The following is a 23,049-nucleotide window of genomic DNA, read 5'->3' on the forward strand; positions in this document are numbered from 1 at the left end:
TACCGCAATTCCACTCCTGGAAAACTATTCCATAATAAAACTGCCATAACATAAGGAGATAATACACACACACACGTGTATATTCTTAGAAATATTTATTACAGAATGGTTTGTAGTATTGCAAAAAACAGAGACAGAATGAAGGCTGATCAATTAGAAAACGGTGGAATAAAGTACGGCACAGCCACACTACAGAATATTATGAAGCCATTCAAAGGAATACCTGCTATTCTGACTGAGTTGGAGGGCTTTCTAAGAGATAGTCCTGAAGGAGAAAAGGTGAGGAAAGTGTGCCTATGATTCCATTTTGGAAAACAAGACCAAAAGAGCCCCTTTACATAAATGGACATAGATGTACACATATGTTAAGTGTATAAAAATATGGAGGGTTACCTGCTAGGTGGTTACATGGGTCTGGAAAGAAGGGAAGGAAGAGGGAACAAGCAAGAATAAATGAATAAAACAAAAAGACTGTCTTTAAAAATAAATGTGATTATGTGTACTGTGAAAATTTAATTAATGTGAAATTATATGTCTGTGAAATTTCAAAAACAGACACTTTAAGACAGGAATAGTGACTGATGAATTCGAATTCAAAGAAAAGATGCTCATGACACAAAATTTCAGAACTTTATACTTATTCACTGAAAGTACTAGGAATGAAGGAGGGGGATTAAAATGTAACATCATGTTCTTTCCTGAAGTTTAAAGAAAAACAATGATGTCTTTACAGGTCAATGAAACAAGGCTACAGTAGAAGCTTTCTTAACCAACTATTGCAACCACTGGATTAACTGATGCTCTTGATTCTCTCTGTAAAAGTATACTAACCAATGCCCACTGTATGCTGAATATGAGGGGCTGACAGGTTCCTGTTCTGAATAATAATAACAGCAGCAGCTAACACGTCATGTTTACTATGTGTCTGTTACTCTCCTAAGTGCTTTACATATATTATTATTCCTCACAATCCTATGAAGTGCTCATTTTATAGACGAAGAAATAAAAGGAAAGACATGATAAATTACTTGCCCAAGTCACAAAGCTAATAAGTGTTAGAGCTGGGATTCAAATGAATCCCAGCTTCTATGTTCTTAACCAGTCAGCGTAATGCCACTGAGTGTCTGCTGACCAGGTGAAATGTATCCTTTCAAAACACTTTCAACCATCAGGTGATGCATCTGCAAACCAGTGTAAGTCATCTGTACTTGTTACTATAATTATGTAATTTAGTTATATAGTACATAAAAGGAATTTTTCCAATGAAACTAAATTGACTACTCAGAAAAATCTCAATAAAAGGAAGTCACCAAAAAATACCTCTGTCAAATTAAGCGCAGCTGCAAATGGTTTGAGGAAAAAAATGTACATATCCAGTATCAGCCCTCAGATTACTCAGCTTGTATTCCTCATGGAAGCTCAAAATGGATTACATTTACAGACAATATGTTATGGATATAGCTTATGGGAAGAAAAAAGTGGAGTACAATACAAATCCATGTTCTAATACTGAGATTGATGAAAAACAAATGTTTAAGTTAACTTTTATCAATAAAGATTTTTTAGTTTTGTGATCCCCACCTTAACATACTTTTTTGATTAACTGAACTACTACTGGTCCCAATCATTTTGGATAAGACGGCTTCTACTGTATTTTCTATAACAATTCACAAAGCTTTTATTAAGGTAGTGGAGCAAAGTTCTGAGAAAAATCAAATCGGCTTTATTGCTAAACTACACCTTTCAAAAGTCAAACTGGAAGTTATCTTATGATTCTTACCCATCTTGTGTGGGTGGGTACTCGCATTCTTGTCCTTTGGGAAATACACCGTTAGGATACAGGTCACATATTGGAACTGAGGGAGGGTCTGTTTGAACTTTTGCTGTGAGATACAAATAAAACATTAACTTCTGTAGTTAAAAATAAAATTAAGCAGTTATCATTACATTTTTTCTCAGTTCCTAATGGCTGCTGTATGTCCTAATTTTAAGGAACCTTCTTGCTATTATAGCCTTATAGTTAAAAACAGAAGATATTTCACCATGCTGGCCACCTCCTCTCCAATTTACTGTTGCTTGGGAATAGAAATATTCAACTCCTTAGAATTCCACTATGTATTTAAACAGTACATGTCTTGGCAGAAAGTACGTTTCTAGTATTTTTGTCTTCATTTACTACACCAGAAGTAGAATAGCATATAGAGGCTGGTTTTCACAAATAAATCAAAGAGGAAACAAGAAAGTATGAAAGAAACCCTACAACAATGAGGTAAAAATATAACGCTATTACATATTAATAAGTGAAGAACTTATTTCAAGGGTATATTAGGTATAAAAGTTAAGAGTATACATACCCAGTGCTAAAAGAATTTAGGTATCCATATACAAATTTCCAGATACTTAAAAAAAGTTATAGTCCTTAGCATACATTTTAAGGACATTATTTCCCAAACTATATTCTAAAAGACACCAGTATTCCAAGATGATTTTTAAAAATATCTGGAGATTTGCCTTAAAAATTTTTTAAATACACAGAACCAGTTATAGAATTCCTACTATATAAAGAACTGCCTTTTAGTAATGAATGCTGTTCCCAAAAAATGCCAGGAAGTCTATTAATTTATACAGTGATATTGGACACTTGATGCATTTCTGTAGCACTTCAACTACTGAGGTGAAATATGTGGTGTCCTTTTGACTGTAACTGGCCTTATGGATTTTGTGTGTCTTAAAGTTTAACACCATTTTGCTCTCTTTTTTCTGCAATGGGGGAAAAAGAACTATATAAATAAAAGTATAACCATTTATTGAGTCACATCATTTACCCATGGAACCATATTTTGGTCCGTTCTTTTAATTCAAACACTCAGTACCTCATGAGCACCAAATGTTTTTGACTTTACATAATGTTTAAAAGTGTTCTATGGGCACATAAACTTGGGAAACGCTTTAAGGTTCCTCCTAAGAGGAAACATTAGAATTTAAAATAAAAAAAGATCTTAGAGCTCACCTAATTTTGCTTTACACTTAAATCCGGGAATCGCATAATACTCCTGATATATGGCAGTGTGCTCCCAACAATGCAGACAATCTATCTCTGAAGTGAAAATCCATTTATTTTGAAAGAACTCTATTAGAAAGCTCTTCCTACACTTCTCTCTCCCTGTTACTTTCATCTGTTAGTTCTAGCTTTATTCTTCACAGTTGAAAAAAATTTTTTAAATTTTTAATTTTTAATTATTAAAATTATTTTTAATAATTTTATTAAATTATTTTCATAAATAATTTAATAATTTTTAATTAAATTATTTTTAATTTCTACTGATTCCTTCCTCTGTATGATGAGAAATCACTTTAAGGGATATGGTTCTTAACACTTTCACCTCTATTTGCCAACCCCGAAACTGTCAATGTTCCTTTTAAGTTGGTATTAGAATTGACTAAAATGGCCCAAATAAGGTATAATTAATATAAGGCTATACTACTGATTCTAAAAATCCTACACCTATTAAATAGTTACGACTCCCTGCTTTTTGGCTCACATTATACTAACACTCAAAATCCTTAGACCTTATTACCCTGTACTAACTTTATATAGGTCTATTAAATTTCAGCTTGTTAATACCTGCCTATTTCTCAGTTTTCCTGATCTTTTGAAAGCTTGAGTTTTATCAACAAAGTACTACTGCACTGCCCTCAGCTTTATCTCAGCTACAATTCTGATAAAGATGCCTTTTATATGTCCATAAATTATTAACACAGAATAAAAAACTCAAAATGATCATTAGAGAAAAAAATCTGTAATCAAAATATGAGAACTGAAGTATAGCCTCAACCACTTATTAACTGTGACTTGGACAAATGGCTAGATGTGCCAAGCCTCAGTTTCCTCATCTACAAAATGAAGAACCAAATGAAATGCTGGGTAACCTGTGAAAACTGTAATATACTATGTCCAAGGTATTATCTAAAACTATGTATAACAATCTGTACTGCAGTTACCATTAACTATCACGTATAATTCTCTCACTTTAGAGATGAGGAAATTGAGGGCAGTGAAGTCTATAATTATATTATTTGGTTTATTCCACAAGTGATTTATGATAGCCTACAAGGATATATAAAATACACAAATAAGAGACAGTAAATTAGAGAACAAAAATCAAAACATGGAAAGAACACAAAATAGTACCTGAAATACCACCAATACAAAACCACAGATTTGACTCTAAGCCCTCTAGGAGCCAATACTTAAAAATATGCATGGGTCATGTTTATGAGATAAAGCACATTACTCAGGAAAAGCACAATTATTCTTGATACCAAGATCAGACAAAAGGCTGTCTCTTGAGAGTACTCATAAAGAAATAAAATGAAAAGTAAGTTCAACATCCTCAGAGGAAGCACAATAAAAAATGATGGCATCATACTAAAACATCTGTCAGTGGAGGAATTTTACCAAGGGCAAATACAAAATAGCCCCTTATTTACCTTCATTAGGGAGTAATATAAGAGTATTGGGAGAAACAGTTCTCTCTCAAGCCATTCTCAGGTAATACCATGTCTCACAAGCACACTTTTAACAATTTTTGAACGGAAGGAATATGACATTACAATCACTGGAAGATTCCTAAAACACGGGTAACCCGTGCTCATTAAGTACAGACTATGCTAGGGACAGAACTGACATCCTATGACTAGAAGGATCTGAAAACAGATGCTTGAATAAAAAGAAGGCTATCCCATCCTCATCTGGTGACACAGTTGGAAAATTCCTGATAGAGCCAAAAGCTTTCTTAAAAAACATTTAAATATTTCTCTTAACATAGATATAAAAATGAGTCAAGCCTCCAATATTCTGATTCATAAAATTTTAGCCTGAAAGATTTAAAAGAAGATATAACCAGATACTCAGTGGTCCCTATACCCCAAAGGGCACAAGATTAGAACTTGCTCTGATTCTCAACCCAACCTTTATTCCCCAAGACTATACAATCTCCCCTTGGTCTCCCTAATAGAATATCAGGTCCCTGAAGAGGTTTGGTTTACCGTTTATAGAAACAAAACACAAGCAGGATCATATTTTAAATGAATACAAAATAGTATAATGTTATTAATAAAATTCAACCATATATACAAATTTTAAATAATGGTACTCTTCATTAAATATTTATCAAGAATGTAATAATTTCAAAGCTGGCAGGTGAACTGCATACTATGTTTATCCTATTATGCACAGTAGTATGACTTTATTCATCCCTGACAGAATTGCTACTTGTATTATTCAAGTTTTAAATTATAAATTTCATTCCTAAATTGTAGTAAAATGCAACCAACTTATTATTAATATCCCTTAGCTCAATAAGGGAATAAGATAAAGAAAATGCCAACAGATTGTTAAATGAAAAAACAGTTGTGAGTTTCACTAAATTCCACCTCTAATAAGCCTAAATTTAGTTCCTTGACACACAATGGGATCTAATGCAATTTCAAACCTATTCAAACCTGCTGGTTAATAGCTACTTTTTATTTGTCAGTTAAGATCAACTTAAGACACTAACGTCCTCTCTTCTTCTTCTTCTTTTTCTTCTTCTTTCCAGCTGCTCCATCTCCATCCCCATCTCCATCTAGGAAAAAAGCATTACAAGTACATATTTATTTAAACCTCATAAGCAGAGGAACAAAGCAAGCGCAAGCAGACAAGTACACACACACACACACACACAAAGCATCTTAAACAAGATATAATAAAACTGACCCAATATTCTTAGAAAAGAATTCTGAATACTGCTAATGTATAAGAATTTGACTTGTGTAACCAAAAGCACTAAGGAAACTTTACTTGACTTAATCTAATTAAAGAACTTTGAATAAGATACTCTTAAGAATAAAAAATGCATTAGCAGTCTTTTTCAAAAGCTAGAAGAGCTAGTGTTAGTTTAATACCAATAATAATGACTGTGTGACTTTACCTAAAATACTAGTTTGCCTACATACACTTTGTGGTTCAACACTTGTATTTCATGACCTCATGTGATTCTCAAATCAATTTTATGAAATAAAACAAGGAATGTTTAAGGGACATGTCCAAGAAAATCCCAATTAGTAAATGGCAGAACCAGACCAAGAATATATCACCTGATACTAATCCAGGGAGGAGTATTTGGGGTGTCATATTTTAAAATACCTTTTCCTGCATAGCTACTATTAGAGAAAGAAAGTTCTCCTTCTGGATCAAATTATATGAAAAAATCAGAGGGCATATATACTTTTCCTAGGTTCACAGTAGAACCTGATGCCCCAAAATGGGGATTATTAAGAACTATTTCAAAAAATTGCTTGCAAGGGGCACCTGGGTGACTCAATCGGTTAAGTGTCCAACTCTTGATCTCAGCTCAGGTCTTGATCTCAGGGTCATGAATTCAAGCCAAAGTTGACCAAAGAGCATCCAAAACTGCCAGTATCTGCCTGTAAGGGTTTCTTGGTTGCTTTTTAAAGATTCTATTTATTTATTTGAGTGAGAAAAGAGAGCATGAGTGGGGGAAGGACAGAGGGTGAAGGACAGACTCCCCACTGAGCATGGAGCCAGACGTGGGGATCGATCCCAGGACCCTGAGACCATGACCTGAACCGAAGTCAGATGCTTAACTGAGCCACTCAGGTGCCCCTGTCACTTTTCTTTTCTTTCTTTTTCTTTTTTCTTAAGATTTTTAAAATTTATTTGACAGAGATCACAAGTAGGCAGAGAGGCAGGCAGAGAGAGAGGGAAGCGGGCTCCCTGCTGAGCAGAGAGCCTGATGCGGGTCTCGATCCCAGGGCCCTGGGACCATGACCTGAGCCAAAGGCAGAGACGTTAACCCACTGAGCCACCCAGGCACCCCCACCCCCCCGGCAGTTTTTGTAACTATCTTTTAAGAAGTCCATACCATACTCCTGAACTTGGAGAAAAGATCAAGAATGGTATTATGGCCAAGATTAATAGTGACTTAAAACATTTTAAATAAAGGTATCAAAACACTGAAGTGTCTGAATTTCTAAAAACACTGCTCAATAAATTTCATCATGAAGCACACCAACCTATCCACAAATCATACTGCTATGAAATAAGGATGAAAAGGAAGCTGTGGCAGACAATTAGACGTTGACAGTTTAATAGGATGTTCACCATATAGCATTTTAAATGTTTCACATTGTGCCAGTAACTCACCGCTTGCATCAGCAATTTTAAATCATGAAATCCACACCCATAAAACAATGTCAAATGACTGCTTACATTTTCTGCTCCAAGAGCTCCTCCCTTTTTACTCCCAGATAAGCAGGAGCCATAAAAGAAATCTTCTCACCACTATATTCTATTATAATTATCACACAAAACTGTAACCTTTTTTTTCTTTTTGAAAAATGATTAGGGGCTTACTATGACCCCTACTTGTCTGTGAGCTCCTTAAAGATTACATACCATTTCCTAAATTAAGACACAGGGCTAACTAAGCATGTGATAAATACTCTTCTCAACAAATGTTCTTTTAGTTTATTTTATCCTGGTTTTTTTCACCTAAATGATAAATAGGAAACAGCAATTTAGTAAAGATGGAGGTAACATGAGATAGGGCTTTAATGGACTGATAGAAAATTGCCAATATTTGACAATTTCTTACTTATGAAATTGCAATTTCTTTTATTATTATTATTATTATTTTGAGAGAGAGGGAGAGAATCCCAAGCAGGCTCCACATTCAGCACAGAGCCCAATGCAGGGCTCCCTCTCCCGACCCTAAGATTTTGACCTGGGCCAAAATCAACAGCTGGTAACTCAACCCACTGTGCTACCGAGACACCTTTTTTTTTTTAATTCAAAGATTTTCTTTTTTATTTTTAAGTAATCTCTACATCCAATGTGGAGGTGAACTCACAATCCTGATATAAGAGTTGCATGCTCTATCAACTGAGCCAGCCAGATAAATCACAAAGTTGCAATTTATGGTCAGTCTTATGGAATTGGGTACAGGAAACATAGGAACACAGCAGAAACACAAATATGGCTGACTTACTCATTATTGGTTTCTAGATTCAAAAGCCCAAAACACAACTTGCAATTTCCTCATGTGTCATAATCTAATTCACATATTCTACACTGCAATTTTAAAATAACCTTCATTCATTTGGGGCACCTGGGTGGCTCAGTGGGTTAAGCCTCTGCCTTTGGCTCAGGTTGTGATCTCAGGGTCCTGGGATCAAGCCCCACATCGGGCTCTCTGCTCAGCAGAGAGCCTGCTTCATCCTCTCTCTCTGCCTGCCTCTCTGCCTTATTGTGATCTCTCTGTCAAATAAATAAATAAAATCTTCTAAAAAAATAAGTAAATAACCTTCATTCATTCAATAAATGTTTACAGAGTTCTTAAGTGCCAAGTAATAAGGACAGAAAAGCAAAACAAGATAGTCTTTATTCTAGAATAATATTCAGTGCCTAGCATACTGCTACATACATTAGACTCAACCTGAAACAAATGCTTCAGGATGTATAACCAGTCCCTGGGTGACTCGGTTAGTTAAGCATCTGCCTTTGGTTCAGGTTATGAACTCAGGGTCCTGGGATCAAGCCCCACATCGGGCTCTCTGCTCAGCGGGTAGCCTGCTCCCCCTGCATCCTCCACCCTGCCAGCCTCTTTGCCTACTTGTGATCTCTATCAAATAAATAAATAAAATCTTTTTAAAAAAAAAATTAACAATACCAAGTGCTTAAGAGATACAAAGGACCTGGAATTCTCAACCAGTGTGGACAGGAAAGCAAAATGATAAAGCTACTTTGAACAACAGTTTGATAGTTTCTAATAAGATTAAACATAGACTTCCCATATGACCAGCAATCCTACTTCTAGGTACCCACCCAGGAGAAATGAAAACCTATGTCCACACAAAGACTTGTATGCATAACGCAAAAACCAGAAACAACCTGAATATCCATCAACTAGTAAGTGGATAAACAAATCTGGAATACTACTTGCAATAAAATGTGTAATGAATTATTACTGATGCATATGCAACTGGATGACTCTCCAAAGTATCATGCTAAGACAAACAAGCCAAATAAAGCTGCACGCTATAATAATTCCATTTATAGGACACTGTAGAAAAAACTACATAACAGAAAATGTATCAATGGTTGTGAGGGACCAGGGGGTGGAGCAAGAGAATGGACTACAAAAGGGTGAAAGGGAACTTTTTTGTGGAGATGGAAATGTTAAATGAAAATGGTCTATATCTTGGTTGTGGTTACACAAATGCATCTTTGTAAAAACTTACCAAACTACAGACTTATAAAAGGTGAATATATAGAATATACAGTATCGTGAGTAAATCTATATAAACGATGGACTTGGCATAATGATGATGTGTCAAATGTATGTTCATCCATTGTCACAAATGCACCACTCCAGTGGGGGATGTTGAAAATGCGAGAGGCTTTACATGTATGGTGGTAGGGAGTATACAGGAAATCTCTGCACCTTTTGCTTAATATTGCTGAGAACCTAAGTAAAACTGTTCTAAAACATAAAGTCTATTTTTTGAAAATAGTGAATATAGTCCTGGGCAATATATGTACCTTAATAAATCTGACTTAAAACTTCACTGAATTACTTCTAGCACATTGCCAAATGCCCACAGGATTAACTTTTCATACCAATACTCCAGTTTCAAATTAAACACATTTAAAATTAACTCAATACTTTCTTTTTTGTCTATACTCCCCACCCTCAATCTCTTAATCCACTCTCCCTACTTCACAATTTCAGTGAACGGCACCAATATTTTGTCACCAATTCAAACCTCTAGAGTCCATCTATGCCTCTCCTTCCTTCTCCCCTGATTTAAAGTCTTTTTTTTTTTTTTAAGATTTTTTTATTTGAAAGAAAGAGATCACAAGTAGGCAGAGAGGCAGGCAGAAAGAGAGAGGGGGAAGCATGCTCCCTGCTGAGCAGAGAGCCCAAAGAAGACTTGATCCCAGGACCCTGGGATCATGACCTGAGCAGAAGGCAACGGCTTTAACCCACTGAGCCACCCAGGAGCCCCTGATTCAAAGTCTTTTAAAAGTCCTCTGAATTCTGCTTCCACAACCACTATTCCACTGAATTCTTCCCTTCCATGCTCATTTATGCCCACCCATTTAAAGATATTTATTTACTTCAGAGAGAGAGAGCATGCGCGCAAGTGCAGGCGTGCGCAAGAGTGGGGGGAGGGAGAGGCAAAGCCTGAAATGGGGCTCAATCTCAGGACGCTGAGATCATGACCTGAGCTGAAATCATGAGTTGGAAGCTTAACCAACTGAGTCACCCAACTGCCTTCCCACCAATTTAAATAATCATTACCATATGCCTGGGCTGTTAAGTGCCCTCCAAAATGATCTCCAAGCCTTTCCTGGATGTTTCCTTTTTCCTAACAACACTGCATATACATGAGGACTAAATTATTTTTTATAACATTCTTCTCTTTTTTTAAACAATATTTTTTAAGTAAACTTTATGCCCAATGTGGGACATGAACTCCTGACCCTGAGATCAACAATCTGACTCTATATCAAGAGTCATATGCTCTACCAACTGAGCCAGCCAGGCACCCCTATAACTTTCTTTTAAAAATGCTCCAAGGCGCCCTCAACAAATCATCTCATATGGCCAGTAATGCACTATCAATACACTTTGAATCCATTCTCAGCACTGTCCTGGCCCAAAGTGGTCTCTTCTGTTTGGCATTATACAAGTCCCATTCCTTCCAAAGAGCCTTTGTTCAGCATTCAGCCTGCAATTCCACTTAGCCCCTCTTTGTTTTGTTTTAGAACAAAGATTCTGAAATACTAACTTTCCATCTTCTTAAAGAACTCTCACAACAGATTAGTAGTACTGACTGATACTGATTTTTGAAGTGAATTAGGAAAGTAACTCTATTGGAGAAAAACAATAGTTCTAAAATCATCTTTAAAATGACGTTAAAACGATTTCCAATCTGACAAAAGTTTCTCCTTCAATGTCAAGAGATTTGTACAACTTTGTAGAAAAGCAATGGAACAAGGAACACTCTTCAAGATTAACACTGTGATACTCTACACAGTAGGTCTATAGCAATCTATTTTATAACCTTGAAATTACAAGCCCCTTTCTTGCTAAGAGCTCAAAATATGTTCATAAATTGAAACACAACCCAAGGTAAAATGGACAAGTGGTTTGCTTAAGGAAAAGCTAACTATTCTCTTGAACCTTGGCACCTTTTCCATCAAATTTTGACTCTAAGTTCCTTGAAAGCAGAGAGCTTATGTTTCTGAAGGAGAAATATCTACTCTGCATTATCCTAACATGACAAAGTACAGCAGGTGTTTTCTGCTAAGGCTTGGAAGACACAAGCCCAAGTTGACAATGCTTAAGGAAGAGCAATAGGTCACAACAGTAGATAATTGAGAATGGGAAAGCTCCATCTCCCCCTCTACCTAAAGAGGCTGTAGAAGAGATAGCAAATATTACCTCCACTGTCTTACTGATAGCATCAATTTCTAGAATTTCAAGAATTACTATCTTTGAAATCTTACAGGACCAACATACTATAAGAGGCTAGAGGTCAGGGAATTTATAATAGAGTTCAGAAGGACTCCAATATACTCCTTGAGAATAAAGTGAGGGGGCTTTCATACAGAGTGAAAGGAACAGACCTGAAATCAGGTTCTAGGTTCAAAACCATGACTCCACTCTACACATAGCAGTTGTGTCACACTGGGTAAATGACATAATAACCATCACTTCCTGAGAAGAGTACCTACTTTGCTAGGTTTTGAAAAGTAAAATGAGAACACATGTGAAAGTATCCTAGGACAGTACCCTGTACATATTAGTTGTTCAATAAATGTTAAACAGTCCTTCAATTTCTTCTTCTTCTTTTTTTTAAGGATTTTCTTTCTTATCTTTATTTGAGAGAGAGTGAAAGTGAGAGAGCACAAGTAGGGGCGGCAGCACAGGGAGCAGGAGAAGCAGGCTCCCCGCTGAGCAGGGAGTAGATGGACAGGGGGCTAGATCACAGGACCCTAGGATCACGATCCTCGCCAAAGGCAGACACTTAACTAACTGAGCCATCCGTGTCCTCCAGCAGTCCTTCATTATCATCTTAATACCCCCTACTTGGCATTTTGCCAAGTACATTTTTAAAAAGTTGAGATCTGTGTAATTGGAGCAGTCATTCAACTTATCCAACTTTTTAAGAATTGTTAATACCTTTCCCTTTTTATCTGTGACACTGAGGCTTTAATGTTCATTAAAACATCAGAGAACCATAAACCATATGGACAAATACATTATGTTTAAAGAATGTCATATCTTCTTGCTTTTCCAACCACAAATATCAAATTTACCATTTACCTTCATCGTCATCATCTCTTTCTTTCTCTTCCAATGCTTGTCTTTCCAATTGTCTTGCTACCTCATCAACTGAGGCTCCTGATTCTTTATCAGGTTCCTGTTGCCCTGCTGATCAAATATAATATAAATCAAATCTAAAAAAGATAGTTTCCAATCAGAATATGTTCTAAGGATCCTGGAGAACACACAAGTCCTTTCCTGCCTGATAAGTATTTGGGAAACAAACACAGAAACATTATTGTGAACATTACAGAATTCCTTAATGACAAAACCCCCCACATCTAAGTAGCTTTGTCCTTTCAACAAAATATCTATATTTTCTCTGTGCTAGCAACTAAAGGATAAACAAAAATGTGCATTGGTCCCTATCCAATTGTTAAAAGTACTTAACAATTAGACTACTACAACAAACACTTTATTTAAAACAGGTAATTGAGATAGGTAATAAATGCTGAAGGTCTTAGAGGAGATTTCTACGGAACACTGGGAACTTCAAGTTTTCATGAGAAGTCAGTCATCAAGCTAGGCTAGGAAAAATCAAAATAAATTGAAAAGATAATTCCATTGCTAAAAACCAAAATTTCTGAATAGCTAAGCACAAGACCAGCCCCCCCCCCAAGTGAATACAATCTCGCTGTAGTAGCAATAGATATGTGTAGAACGAAATAGTATTACGAGTTAGCACATACTAAAGTGATATTCTGGCTACAGCAGAGGATTCATGTTGAGAGATAAAAATGTTAAATATTAGGGGCATCTGAATGGAAAAACTGAAGAGTTCAGATTTCATCTGAAAGCCAGGAACAGCCACCAGACTATGTCCTGGGATTAAATTTTCTCTGGAAGGGTCCCAGCACCAACAACTTTCCCTTTTCAACTTCCATTTAATAAAAATTTCAGAAAGATATATATTAACCCTTTCCAACCTCTCTCATCTTCACCTTCATCACTTATGGCTTCTCCATCTGTCTCTCAATCCTCTCCATCTGTCTATCAATCCTCGTGTGACTGATTTTAAAAACAGGCACAAACATTGTTTTCCTAAAACGAAGGACCACGTACAACAAAAAAACACGGACTTCTTAAAATAAAACATTTAAGCTCCTAACGCATAATGGAATCCAAGTGTAAACTTTCAGCTGTTTTCCTTGCCTTACCAGTGGATTTAGAGAAGTTCCATTCCAGTCTATAGAATATTCTATCCGAACTACCTGCAAATGGCATCACAATTCAGGCCTGAAAACCCTGAAGCTTGACGATGCTATGGTTCAGGCAGGTGAAAATTGGCAACATTACCACATATTCTGCAATTACTCCTCGGTGACATGACCGCGTGGGCACACACACATATACACACACCTAAAAGCGCAGCCGGCAACAAAAATTCCTCTGTAAACCCGGGAGGTGGGGGGAGGTGCGGCCAGGGCACTGAGACTTGCCCACTCCACCCCCATCCTTGAAAGTATGTTCCAGAGACCTTCAGCAAAGAGGCGACCGTGTGGGGTCAGAACTAGATTTTTGAGGAGGGCAAACCGCCAGAAGGGTGACAGGACTGAGCCGTGTGCGCAGCTTCGAGTCCGCTGCACGATCTGTGTGGGAGCTGAGTTCTGGCACGTCTAAGGGCTCAGGCCCAGCAACCCCAGAACCTCACGACCAGCTGAGGCACCCTATTCACCCCACCCCAACAGCTCCCTAGTTCCACAGAAAGAGAAGCTGCCTTTTCCTCACACTAGAAATCGTAACCTGGTTTTGACACACGCTCTGTCCTGGGAATCAGTCCAGAGCAGTGTTCGAGTCCTCACTTTCTGTCACCCCCGCCGGGCCTGGGCCGAGCCGTTCAACCATCCCCGGCGGCGACTGGAAACACATAAAACCCCCTTTACCTGTGGCAGCCCCTTTACTCTTCTTCTTCTTCCGTCTTTTTTTCTTGGCTGCTTCCTCAGCTGTAGAGGCCGCTCCTTCTTCTCTGTCGTCTGGATCCAAGTCGCCATTCAGGTGGCTCCCGGAGGACGCTGCCTCCTCCACGCCCGCCATATTGCCCGAGAGAGCGCGAGAGAGAGTGAGACAGAGCGGCGAGGGCCCGCTCCTTCTTCACCCACCCACACCAGCGACGCCGGAAGCTGCTCTCGATGGTTGGAGAGCAGGGAATGCTGGGATGTCGGAGGACTCATCTGCGTAGCTCGAGCGCGAAAGAGCGCGGGACTATACTTGAAAGAGTCGCTCAGGTGTAGTTTCTAAGCGCCGGCGGAGCTGGACCGAAAGCCCTTTTTTGTCCCGCGCGTTGGGCGTTTCCCGGGCCAATGTGTCGGCGTTGGGTCAAGTTGAATACCTGTTCTTTGCCCTGTGGCCAGGTCCAGCGCGCAAGAGGGAAGGGCGTGTCTGCTGGAACGGAAAAGTTTTATATTCGCGGTAATATGAAGCGTACCGGAAGCGAAGAGAAGCCCCCCAAAAATGTGTTTGCTTGTACACCTTTTTTATGACTCAAAAGGATTGCGTTGTTTTTCACAATTACAGTTCACGGCGAGGCTGTCCAGGCACTTAAGGAGAAAAACCTGCAGGAGAGACTGAAGAGGCAGTCAGGACGGGTTTCTTATTAGAGAAGGCAAGGGAAGACCGCGTCTGAAGACGGAGGGAGTGATTAACTGCAGAGTGCTGCTGGGAGGTCAAGTAAGAGGACTGAGGAAGGTCTGCTGTATATAGTAACATGGAGGCCAGTGATAACTTTAGCAAGAACTACTTAGGTAGAAAGACGGAAGCCGGATTCAGGAGAGCTGAGGAGCGAGAAGGAGGTGAGGAAATGAATCTCCTCATCCTTCAGATATCCGCTTAAATGCCACTCGCTCTGAGACTCCTTACTCAGTAATCTCAATCTCCTTTTACGACCTCTTGTTGAAGTGTTACCCTTTTTTCATGGCGATTTGTAATGTAATCGGTTCGATAAATTGTTTTATGTCTGTCTCCCCAACTACCTGAGCTCCGTAAGAACAGGAACCCTGCGTATTTTGTACTCTATTACCAGCACCCTAGAGCTTAGTCGAAGCTCAGGAAATATTCATTATATAAATAGAACTTTAAAAGCTCCAAGTCCTTTATTTCGTTTTATCCACTTTCGAGTTGAGGAAATCAGAAAGTTTTGTGAGCTTGCATCAGATCATGCAGTAAGTGAATAGCAGAATCTAAGCCCAGGTCATCAGGCACCAAAAGTTTAATAATTCGGTATTCTGCCTTCCCAATTGAAATTTCAAATCAGTAAATTGATTTTACAAATCAGTGATTGATTGTAGACTTGAAGTAATTTTTCTTGATGGATGATTAGAAAAGGAACGGCACAACTCTGTACCTTCAAGAAACTTCAGATTCAATGAGACAGACATGTAAATAAATATGAATAACATAAGGTGGTAATGCTTTCCTTAAGTCATATATTAATTATTTCCTATTCTGAGCTCGTCCATCACAAAACTGAGAGATTTTAAGAGTCTGAAAGATCTTCATACTAGGGGCAAGAATGTGGCTCCTCAAGCTCAGGAGAAATCAAAGCTCTCACCCTTTCCAGGTGCAAAGTTACTGCCAGAAGCTTTTGAACAACCTTAACAGTAAAATATCCCACATCAAAAATGCCTGCAAGGCTTGTTGTAAGTCTTTGCAGTTCCTCTCTAAATTCTGGGAACACTTGGACTATGGCTACTATCTCAGACCCTGTCTGGGAGACACAGGGTCCTGGAGAACAGAAACAGAACGGTAGCATTGGTAAATGAATTTTCAGAAAGGGATGCTGGAGATATAGGTTGATCTACAGAATTTTCAATGTCAAAATAATATTTTTTCAGTAAAAGAAAAATGCTAAAATGCAATGATAAAACATAGTTTCTTTGTTGCAAAGGGATTGTACTCTACTTCCCCTTTCTTGAAAAAGAGGCAAGAAAATAAAACTTTTAGTATAAAAACAGTGCATATCTTAACAGTATGGTAATGGATATTTACTGGATGATTATTTTCCAGGACACTTCAGTGTTTGAGGTAACTTAAGTACTTAAAATGACACTTCTTATTTTCCTCATTTGGTTTCTTCTACAAGAGGAAATTCAATAGGGCAAAGGAATGAAAAATGTTGAAAACCAAAGAATCTAAGAGAACTAAGAATCTAAGTAAAAAATAAATGTAAATACCAGCATAGCCTATATTTTTTCCAGAAAACTACATAAAGTAATTTTTGTCTCAGATGGTTAGCTAGATTAGCAGACAAAAACATTATTTTCCTTAGGGAAGTATTTTTCCAATTATAAAGTCAATGAATTATAATAAAACATTTTTATAATATTTTATTTTTAAGTAATCTCTATACCCAGTGTGGAGCTTGAACTCACAATCCCAAGATCAAGAGTCATATGCTCTACTGACTAAGCCATCAGGTGCCCTGTTATAATATGACAGTTGTTATATTGTCTAAAAATTTAATTTTTTGCTGAGAAAATCTAGATCCTAAAAATGAACATTTTTAGCCCCAGCCTTATTTTTTATTTTGAAGTACTTGTAGAGTAGATGATGTTGGGTTTTGTGACCCGACAAAATTTTTTTTAAAAAGCCATACTTTGTTAATTATCAAACCATTTTTTAAACCTTTCTGAACAGTGAAATCTTTTAAGTCCGCTGGTCTCTAGTTTAAAGAAAGAATTGGAAATGACAGAGCCTCACAGTAGGGGAGACTTGCTAAGATGTTACTATTGATAACAGTAATGATCAGAACTTATATGTTGGGGGGCTAGAGAGGAGAGGTTGGATTGCAGAAACATTGTTAACCTAGAATTAAAACTTAGTGGTCCATTAAATGTGGAGAAGTAGGAGTTGAGGATGACACCCAGGTTTCTGGCTTGGGTTCCTGGGTGGATAGTGGTACCACTCCCTGAGATAGGGACTAAAGGAGGAGTAGTAAGTTTTGTAGGAGTTTGAGGGGAAGATAAGCTTTGGACATTTTAAGTTTGAGATGTCTGCAGGGCATCCGGGCAAAGATATCTAGTAGACAGTTAGAAATATGGGTCCAAAGATACAGACATGTGAGTTTTTAGGACTTGTGTATGGTAGAAGGCTGTGGATGTGGTAGTTCAGGGAGAAAAGAAAAGGGCCCAAACAACACAACCCAGAAGGACACTAACGTTCAGGGATTTTGTTTGCTTACGATGAGAGGGGGAATTCTGCTGGACGGGACTGGAAGAGATTATGCTGAGTGAAATAAGTCAAGCAGAGAGAGTCAATTATCATATGGTTTCACTTATTTGTGGAGCATAACAAATAGCATGGAGGACATGGGGACTTAGAGTGGAGAAGGGAGTTGGGGGAAATTGGAAGGGGAGGTGAACCATGAGAGACTATGGACTCTGAAAAACAATCTGAGGGTTTTGAAGGGACGGGGGGTGGGAGGTTGGGGTACCAGGTGGTGGGTATTATAGAGGGCACGGATTGCATGGAGCATGGGGTGTGGTGCAAAAATAATGAATACTGTTATGCTGGAAATAAAAAAAAAAAAAGAAAACTACAGAGGAATAATAGGACAAGAAGGAGAAAATGCTTTAGAGAATAGTCACATGGAAATAAGGAGAGAAGAAAGTTTTACAGAACAAAGTTTTGGTCAATTTTATCAGCTGCTGATAGGCCATTGATTTTAGCCATCAGGAGGCTACTGATAACTTTAGCGAGAGCAATTTTGTTGGAAAGCACCAAGAAGGGATCCTCACAAGAGGCTGGGGTGAACTATCCTGAATACCAGCTCAAGAAGCAAAAGATCTTTTATCCCAAACCAACTTTATCAATGACTGTTGAAGTGCTTCCCACTTTTGTTCACCTGGAGAGAGCCTTTCTTGAAATTAAATGGGGCTTTTTTTTTTTTAAGACTTTATTTATTTATTTGACAGAGAGAGATCACAAGTAGGCAGAGAGGTGGGCAGAGAAAAAGGGGGAAGCAGGTTCCCTGCTGAGCAGAGAGCCCACTGCGGGGCTCGATCCCAGAACCCTGAGACCATGACCTAAGCTGAAGGCAGAGGCTTAACCCACTGAGCCACCCAGGCACCCCTCCTTTTTTTTTTTTTTAAAGAGAGAGGGACAGAAGGAAAGGGAGAGAGAGAATCTTAAGCAGGCTCCATGCCCAGTGCAGAGCCCAATGTGGGGCTCATTCTCACAGCCCTGAGATCATGACCTCAGCCAAAATCCAGAGTCAGATACTTAACAGACTGAACCGCCAAGGCACCCCTAAAAGTGGCTCTTTGCCACATGCTTTTCTATAATCCTTTCCCTACTTTATTTCTGTCCAACAATATCCTAAGTTACCTTTTATTTTTCAACACGTTCTTTTTGTAACTGGAGAATAGTTAGATACTTAATAATAGAACTTCTTTACCTTCCCCATACTCTCTATGTAGAATATATTAAGGCTGTGGACTTTGGGGAAGACCTATATGGTTGCAAGCAATATTCCTATGGCCAACATGTCATGAGTATCATTACCCACATGGAAGCTTCAAGTGTTTATTAGTCAGGGATACATAGGAATCAATATTAAGAGTTCATAAAAGAAAGATAAGAACAGCATGATATACTTGAGACAAATAACAGTACCATTCATAGGCTCCCTCTTCCCATCTCTCCTGATAATGTTTCCCCACTGCTTATTAAATAATGAGGGTTGGGTGCCTAGGTGGCTTAGTTGGTTAAGCACCCAACTCTTTTTTTTTTTTTTAATAAACATATATTTTTATCCCCAGGGGTACAGGTCTGTGAATCGCCAGGTTTACACACTTCACAGCACTCACCAAAGCACATACCCTCCCCAATGTCCATAACCCTACCTCCCTTTTCCCAACCCCCCTCCCCCCAGCAACCCTCAGTTTGTTTTGTGAGATTAAGAGTCACTTATGGTTTGTCTCCCTCCCAATCCTGTCTTGTTTCATTTATTTTTCTCCTACCCACTTAAGCCCCCATGTTGCATCACCACTTCCTCATATCAGGGAGATCATATGATAGTTGTCTTTCTCTGCTTGACTTACTTCGCTAAGCATGATACGCTCTAGTTCCATCCATGTTGTCGCAAATGGCAAGATTTCATTTCTTTTGATGGCTGCATAGTATTCCATTGTGTATATATACCACATCTTCTTTATCCATTCATCTGTTGATGGACATCTAGGTTCTTTCCATTGTTTGGCTATTGTAGACATTGCTGCTATAAACATTCGGGTGCACGTGCCCCTTTGGATCACTACGTTTGTATCTTCAGGGTAAATACCCAGTAGAAGCACCCAACTCTTGATCTCAGCTCAGCTCTTAATCTCAGGGGCATGAGTTCATGCCCTGCATGGACCCTACTTTTTTAAAAAAAGAAGTTGAGGGTTATTTTGATGTTAAAGGTTGAGGTAGGCTGAGTTGAACTCGGACTATATTGTGAGTGAGGTTGTAATATGGAGATTTTTCACATAATTTTTCACACTTGAAAAATTATGGTGGACCCCACAGATTTTTTTTTGTTTATATGATGCCATAGATTGAATGTGTCTCCCCAAAATTCATATGTTGAAAACTAACCAATACCAATCTGATGGTATTTGAAGGTGGAGCTTCTGGGTGGTGCTTAGGTCATGAGAAGAGAGCCCTTATGTATTTTTACAAAAAGAGGCTCCTAAAAGATCCCTTGCCTTTTCCACATATGAGGGTTCAGGCATCTATAAACCAGGAAGCTGGACCTCACCAGACATTACATCAGACAACTTGATATTGTCTTACAGTTACTGAGGTTTGGTTGACTTTGCTTTGTTTTTTATTTTTATTTTTTCCCTTTTGCTTCAGTTTGGATGGTTTCCATTGCTTATCCAGTTAATTTTCATTTCAGATACTATATTTTTCAGTTCTAGAATTTCCATTTTGCTTTTTCATAGTGTCCAATTCTCTATTAAGATTTTCTATTTGTTGTCTTATTACATTTATGTTTTCCTATTAATATTTAAATACATAATAGCTGCTTTCAGGTTCTCATCCCCTATGTTCATCATCTCTCTCATTTCTGTGTTTACAACTTATTCTCCTGGCTAAGAGTCATATTTTCCAGTTCTTTTCATGTCTAGTAATTTGTTATCTTATTCTAGCCACTACAGACACTATTCTGAGTGACTCTTTAATATGAAATCTACTAACCATGTATGGCTGTTAAGTAATTGAAATGTGACTAGTCCAAATTGAAGTGTGTTTTAAGTGTAAAATGGACTCTGAATTTCGGTGGCCCAGTGAGTTAAGCCTTTGGCCTAGGTCATGATGTCAGGGTCTTAGGATGAAGCCCTGCATCAGGCTCTCTGCTCAGCAGGGAGTCTTTTTCTTCTCTCACTCTCTCTCTGTCTTTCTGGCTGCCTCTCTGCCTACTTGTGATCTCTCTGTAAAATAAATAAATAAATAAAATCTTTTTTAAAAAAATGAACACTGAATTTCAAAGACTTAGTATGAAAAAGAGACTGTGAACTCAATAATCTTCCAAGTTGATGGGGTTCCTGGATGGCTCAATTGGTAGAGAGTATAACCCTTGATTTTGGGATCTGAGTTTCAGCCCCACATTGGGTGTAGAGATTACTTTAAAAATAAAATCTTTTTAAAAAGTCTCCTATGTTGGAAAAAAATAATCTCTTTTATTGGTTACATGTTGAAATGGTAACTTTTTAGATATTTTGGGTAAAATAAAATATTTTATTTACATTAATTTTGTCTGTTTATTTTTACTTTTTTTTCCCAAGAGGTTACTAGAAATTTTTAAATAACATTTCTTTCATTATAGTTCTTTTTTTTTTTTTTAAAGATTTTATTTATTTATTTGACAGGTAGAGATCACAAGTAGGCAGAGAGGCAGGCAGAGAGAGAGGAGGAAGCAGGCTCCCCGCTGAGCAAAGAGCCCAATGCAGGGCTCGATCCCAGGACCCTGGGATCAAGACCGGAGCCGAAGGCAGAGACTTTAACCCACTGAGCCACCCAGGCGCCCCTCATTATAGTTCTCTTGAACAGTGCTACTATATTGCTAGATTAACCCTGTTCATAAAACCTGGCCTTTCTGGGGTGTCTACTAAATTTCTGGGGTAATTAGATCTTTCCAGTGTGGTTGGATGAAACACTGGTATCTCCCATCCCTGTTGAACCTCTGATTGTTTCTCAGCCCATAGGTTCTCCATGGTTGTTCTCTTCCTAATTGTTCTTTGTTTTTGTGGAGTCTTTTCCTGTGCAGACTTCTCAGTGCAGCTGCCTTCTCACTGATATCTGATATCTCCATCTCCTTGGTGCAGATACCATGGTTTATTTGGCCTTTCCCTGTGGAAAGTGCCTCTCTGGCAAAAAGCCATCATAATTATGAAGCTTCGTCATTTGTTTGTCTTTGGTTAGGGATAACAGTTATATATTTCCTATTGATGAATATCTAAAAACAGTTATTTATTTTGCCCAGTTTGATAGTTGTTTATGGTGGAAGGTCTTGTGTCTATTGTCAGTTACTATATCATGATTGAAAGTAGAATAATTTATTATAATCTTTCACTTCCACGTTTCACATTTTCCTTAAATGACTGATGGTGTTGCTTGCCTGTTCATATTTTACAATGATGCAGTGGAAGAACTGTGATGTCTGTGTTTGTGGGGAAGGCTTTGTCCACTAGGAAGTTTTGCTTTAATGTGAATGGATGGAAAGCCAATAGACATTAGATGCCTGTAACGGGCACTGTTGGAAGCCTACTCAGAATTCATTTTAGTTTTTCCCTTGCTAACATAATCCTGCCTTAGTTCACTTGTCCACTCTTCTCTGCCTAACCATGTGCCTCATCAGATGAATGTATCTTCAATGTACATCCTGGTTGGGCTGAGCCAATACACAACAATTTCAATAATTCCCAGTGATTTGTTTAGGAAAGACATGTTGCAATTTTGGTCAATGAGACATGAAGAAAAATCAATGAGTGGTAGAAGATACTTGGAAAAAATGTATTTAATCAGGGGTTAAAGTCCAAAATATATAAAGAACTTATACAACTCCACACCCCAAAAACAATCTGATTAAGAAATGGGTAGAGGACCTGAATAGACATTTTTCCAAAGAAGACATACAGATGACCAACAGACACATAAAAAGATGCTTAACATCACTAATCATCAGGCAAATGCAAATCAAAACCACAATGAAGTATCACACCTATCAGAAAGACTAAAATCAAAAAACACAAGAAATAATAAGTGTTGATGAGGAGGTGGAGGAAAAACTCTCATGCACTGTCATCAGGAATGTAAACTGATACAGCCATTGTGGAAAACAGTATAGAGGTTCCTCAAAAAATTAAAAATAGAAATACCATATGATCCAATAATTCTACTACTGGGTATTTACCCAAAGAAAATGAAAATACTAATTTAAAAAGATATATATACCATTATGTTTATTACAGTATTATTTAAAATAGCCAAGATATAGAAACAATCTAAGTGTCCATTAACATATATATATGCGCGCACACACATACACACGCATGCACACAGTAGAATAATATGCAGCCATAAAAAGCATGAAATCTCTCCATTTGCAATAACATGGATGCACCTAGAAGATATAATGCTAGATGAAATAATTCAGAATGAGAAAAAAGAA

General features: G+C 37.9%; 2 protein-coding genes across 3 annotated transcripts in view; one reads left to right on the forward strand and one right to left on the reverse strand.

Annotated features, from left to right (window-relative positions):
- Positions 1 to 14,526, reverse strand: part of METAP2 (methionyl aminopeptidase 2) — a 29,862-nt gene extending 15,336 nt beyond the window's left edge. Inside the window, exons 1-4 of one of the 2 annotated variants that reach the window (XM_032346746.1) lie at positions 14,282 to 14,526; positions 12,399 to 12,503; positions 5,562 to 5,627; positions 1,781 to 1,883 (exon numbers count right to left, since the gene is read on the reverse strand). In XM_032346746.1, the coding sequence (XP_032202637.1) occupies positions 1,781 to 1,883; positions 5,562 to 5,627; positions 12,399 to 12,503; positions 14,282 to 14,432 (425 nt within the window). In that variant the 5' untranslated portion in view covers positions 14,433 to 14,526. Of the gene's footprint in view, positions 1 to 1,780; positions 1,884 to 5,561; positions 5,628 to 12,398; positions 12,507 to 14,281 lie in introns of both variants that reach the window. The other variant, XM_032346745.1, reaches the window with a different exon arrangement.
- An 86-nt stretch (positions 14,527 to 14,612) lies between these two features.
- Positions 14,613 to 23,049, forward strand: part of LOC116592991 (uncharacterized protein C3orf20 homolog) — a 128,979-nt gene continuing 120,542 nt past the window's right edge. The window contains exon 1 of the mRNA XM_032346733.1: positions 14,613 to 14,807. The gene's annotated coding sequence lies outside the window, so the exon portion shown is untranslated. The remainder of the gene's footprint in view (positions 14,808 to 23,049) is intronic.

This window comes from Mustela erminea, chromosome 6 (assembly GCF_009829155.1).
Source record: "Mustela erminea isolate mMusErm1 chromosome 6, mMusErm1.Pri, whole genome shotgun sequence".
Lineage (NCBI taxonomy): Eukaryota > Metazoa > Chordata > Mammalia > Carnivora > Mustelidae > Mustela > Mustela erminea.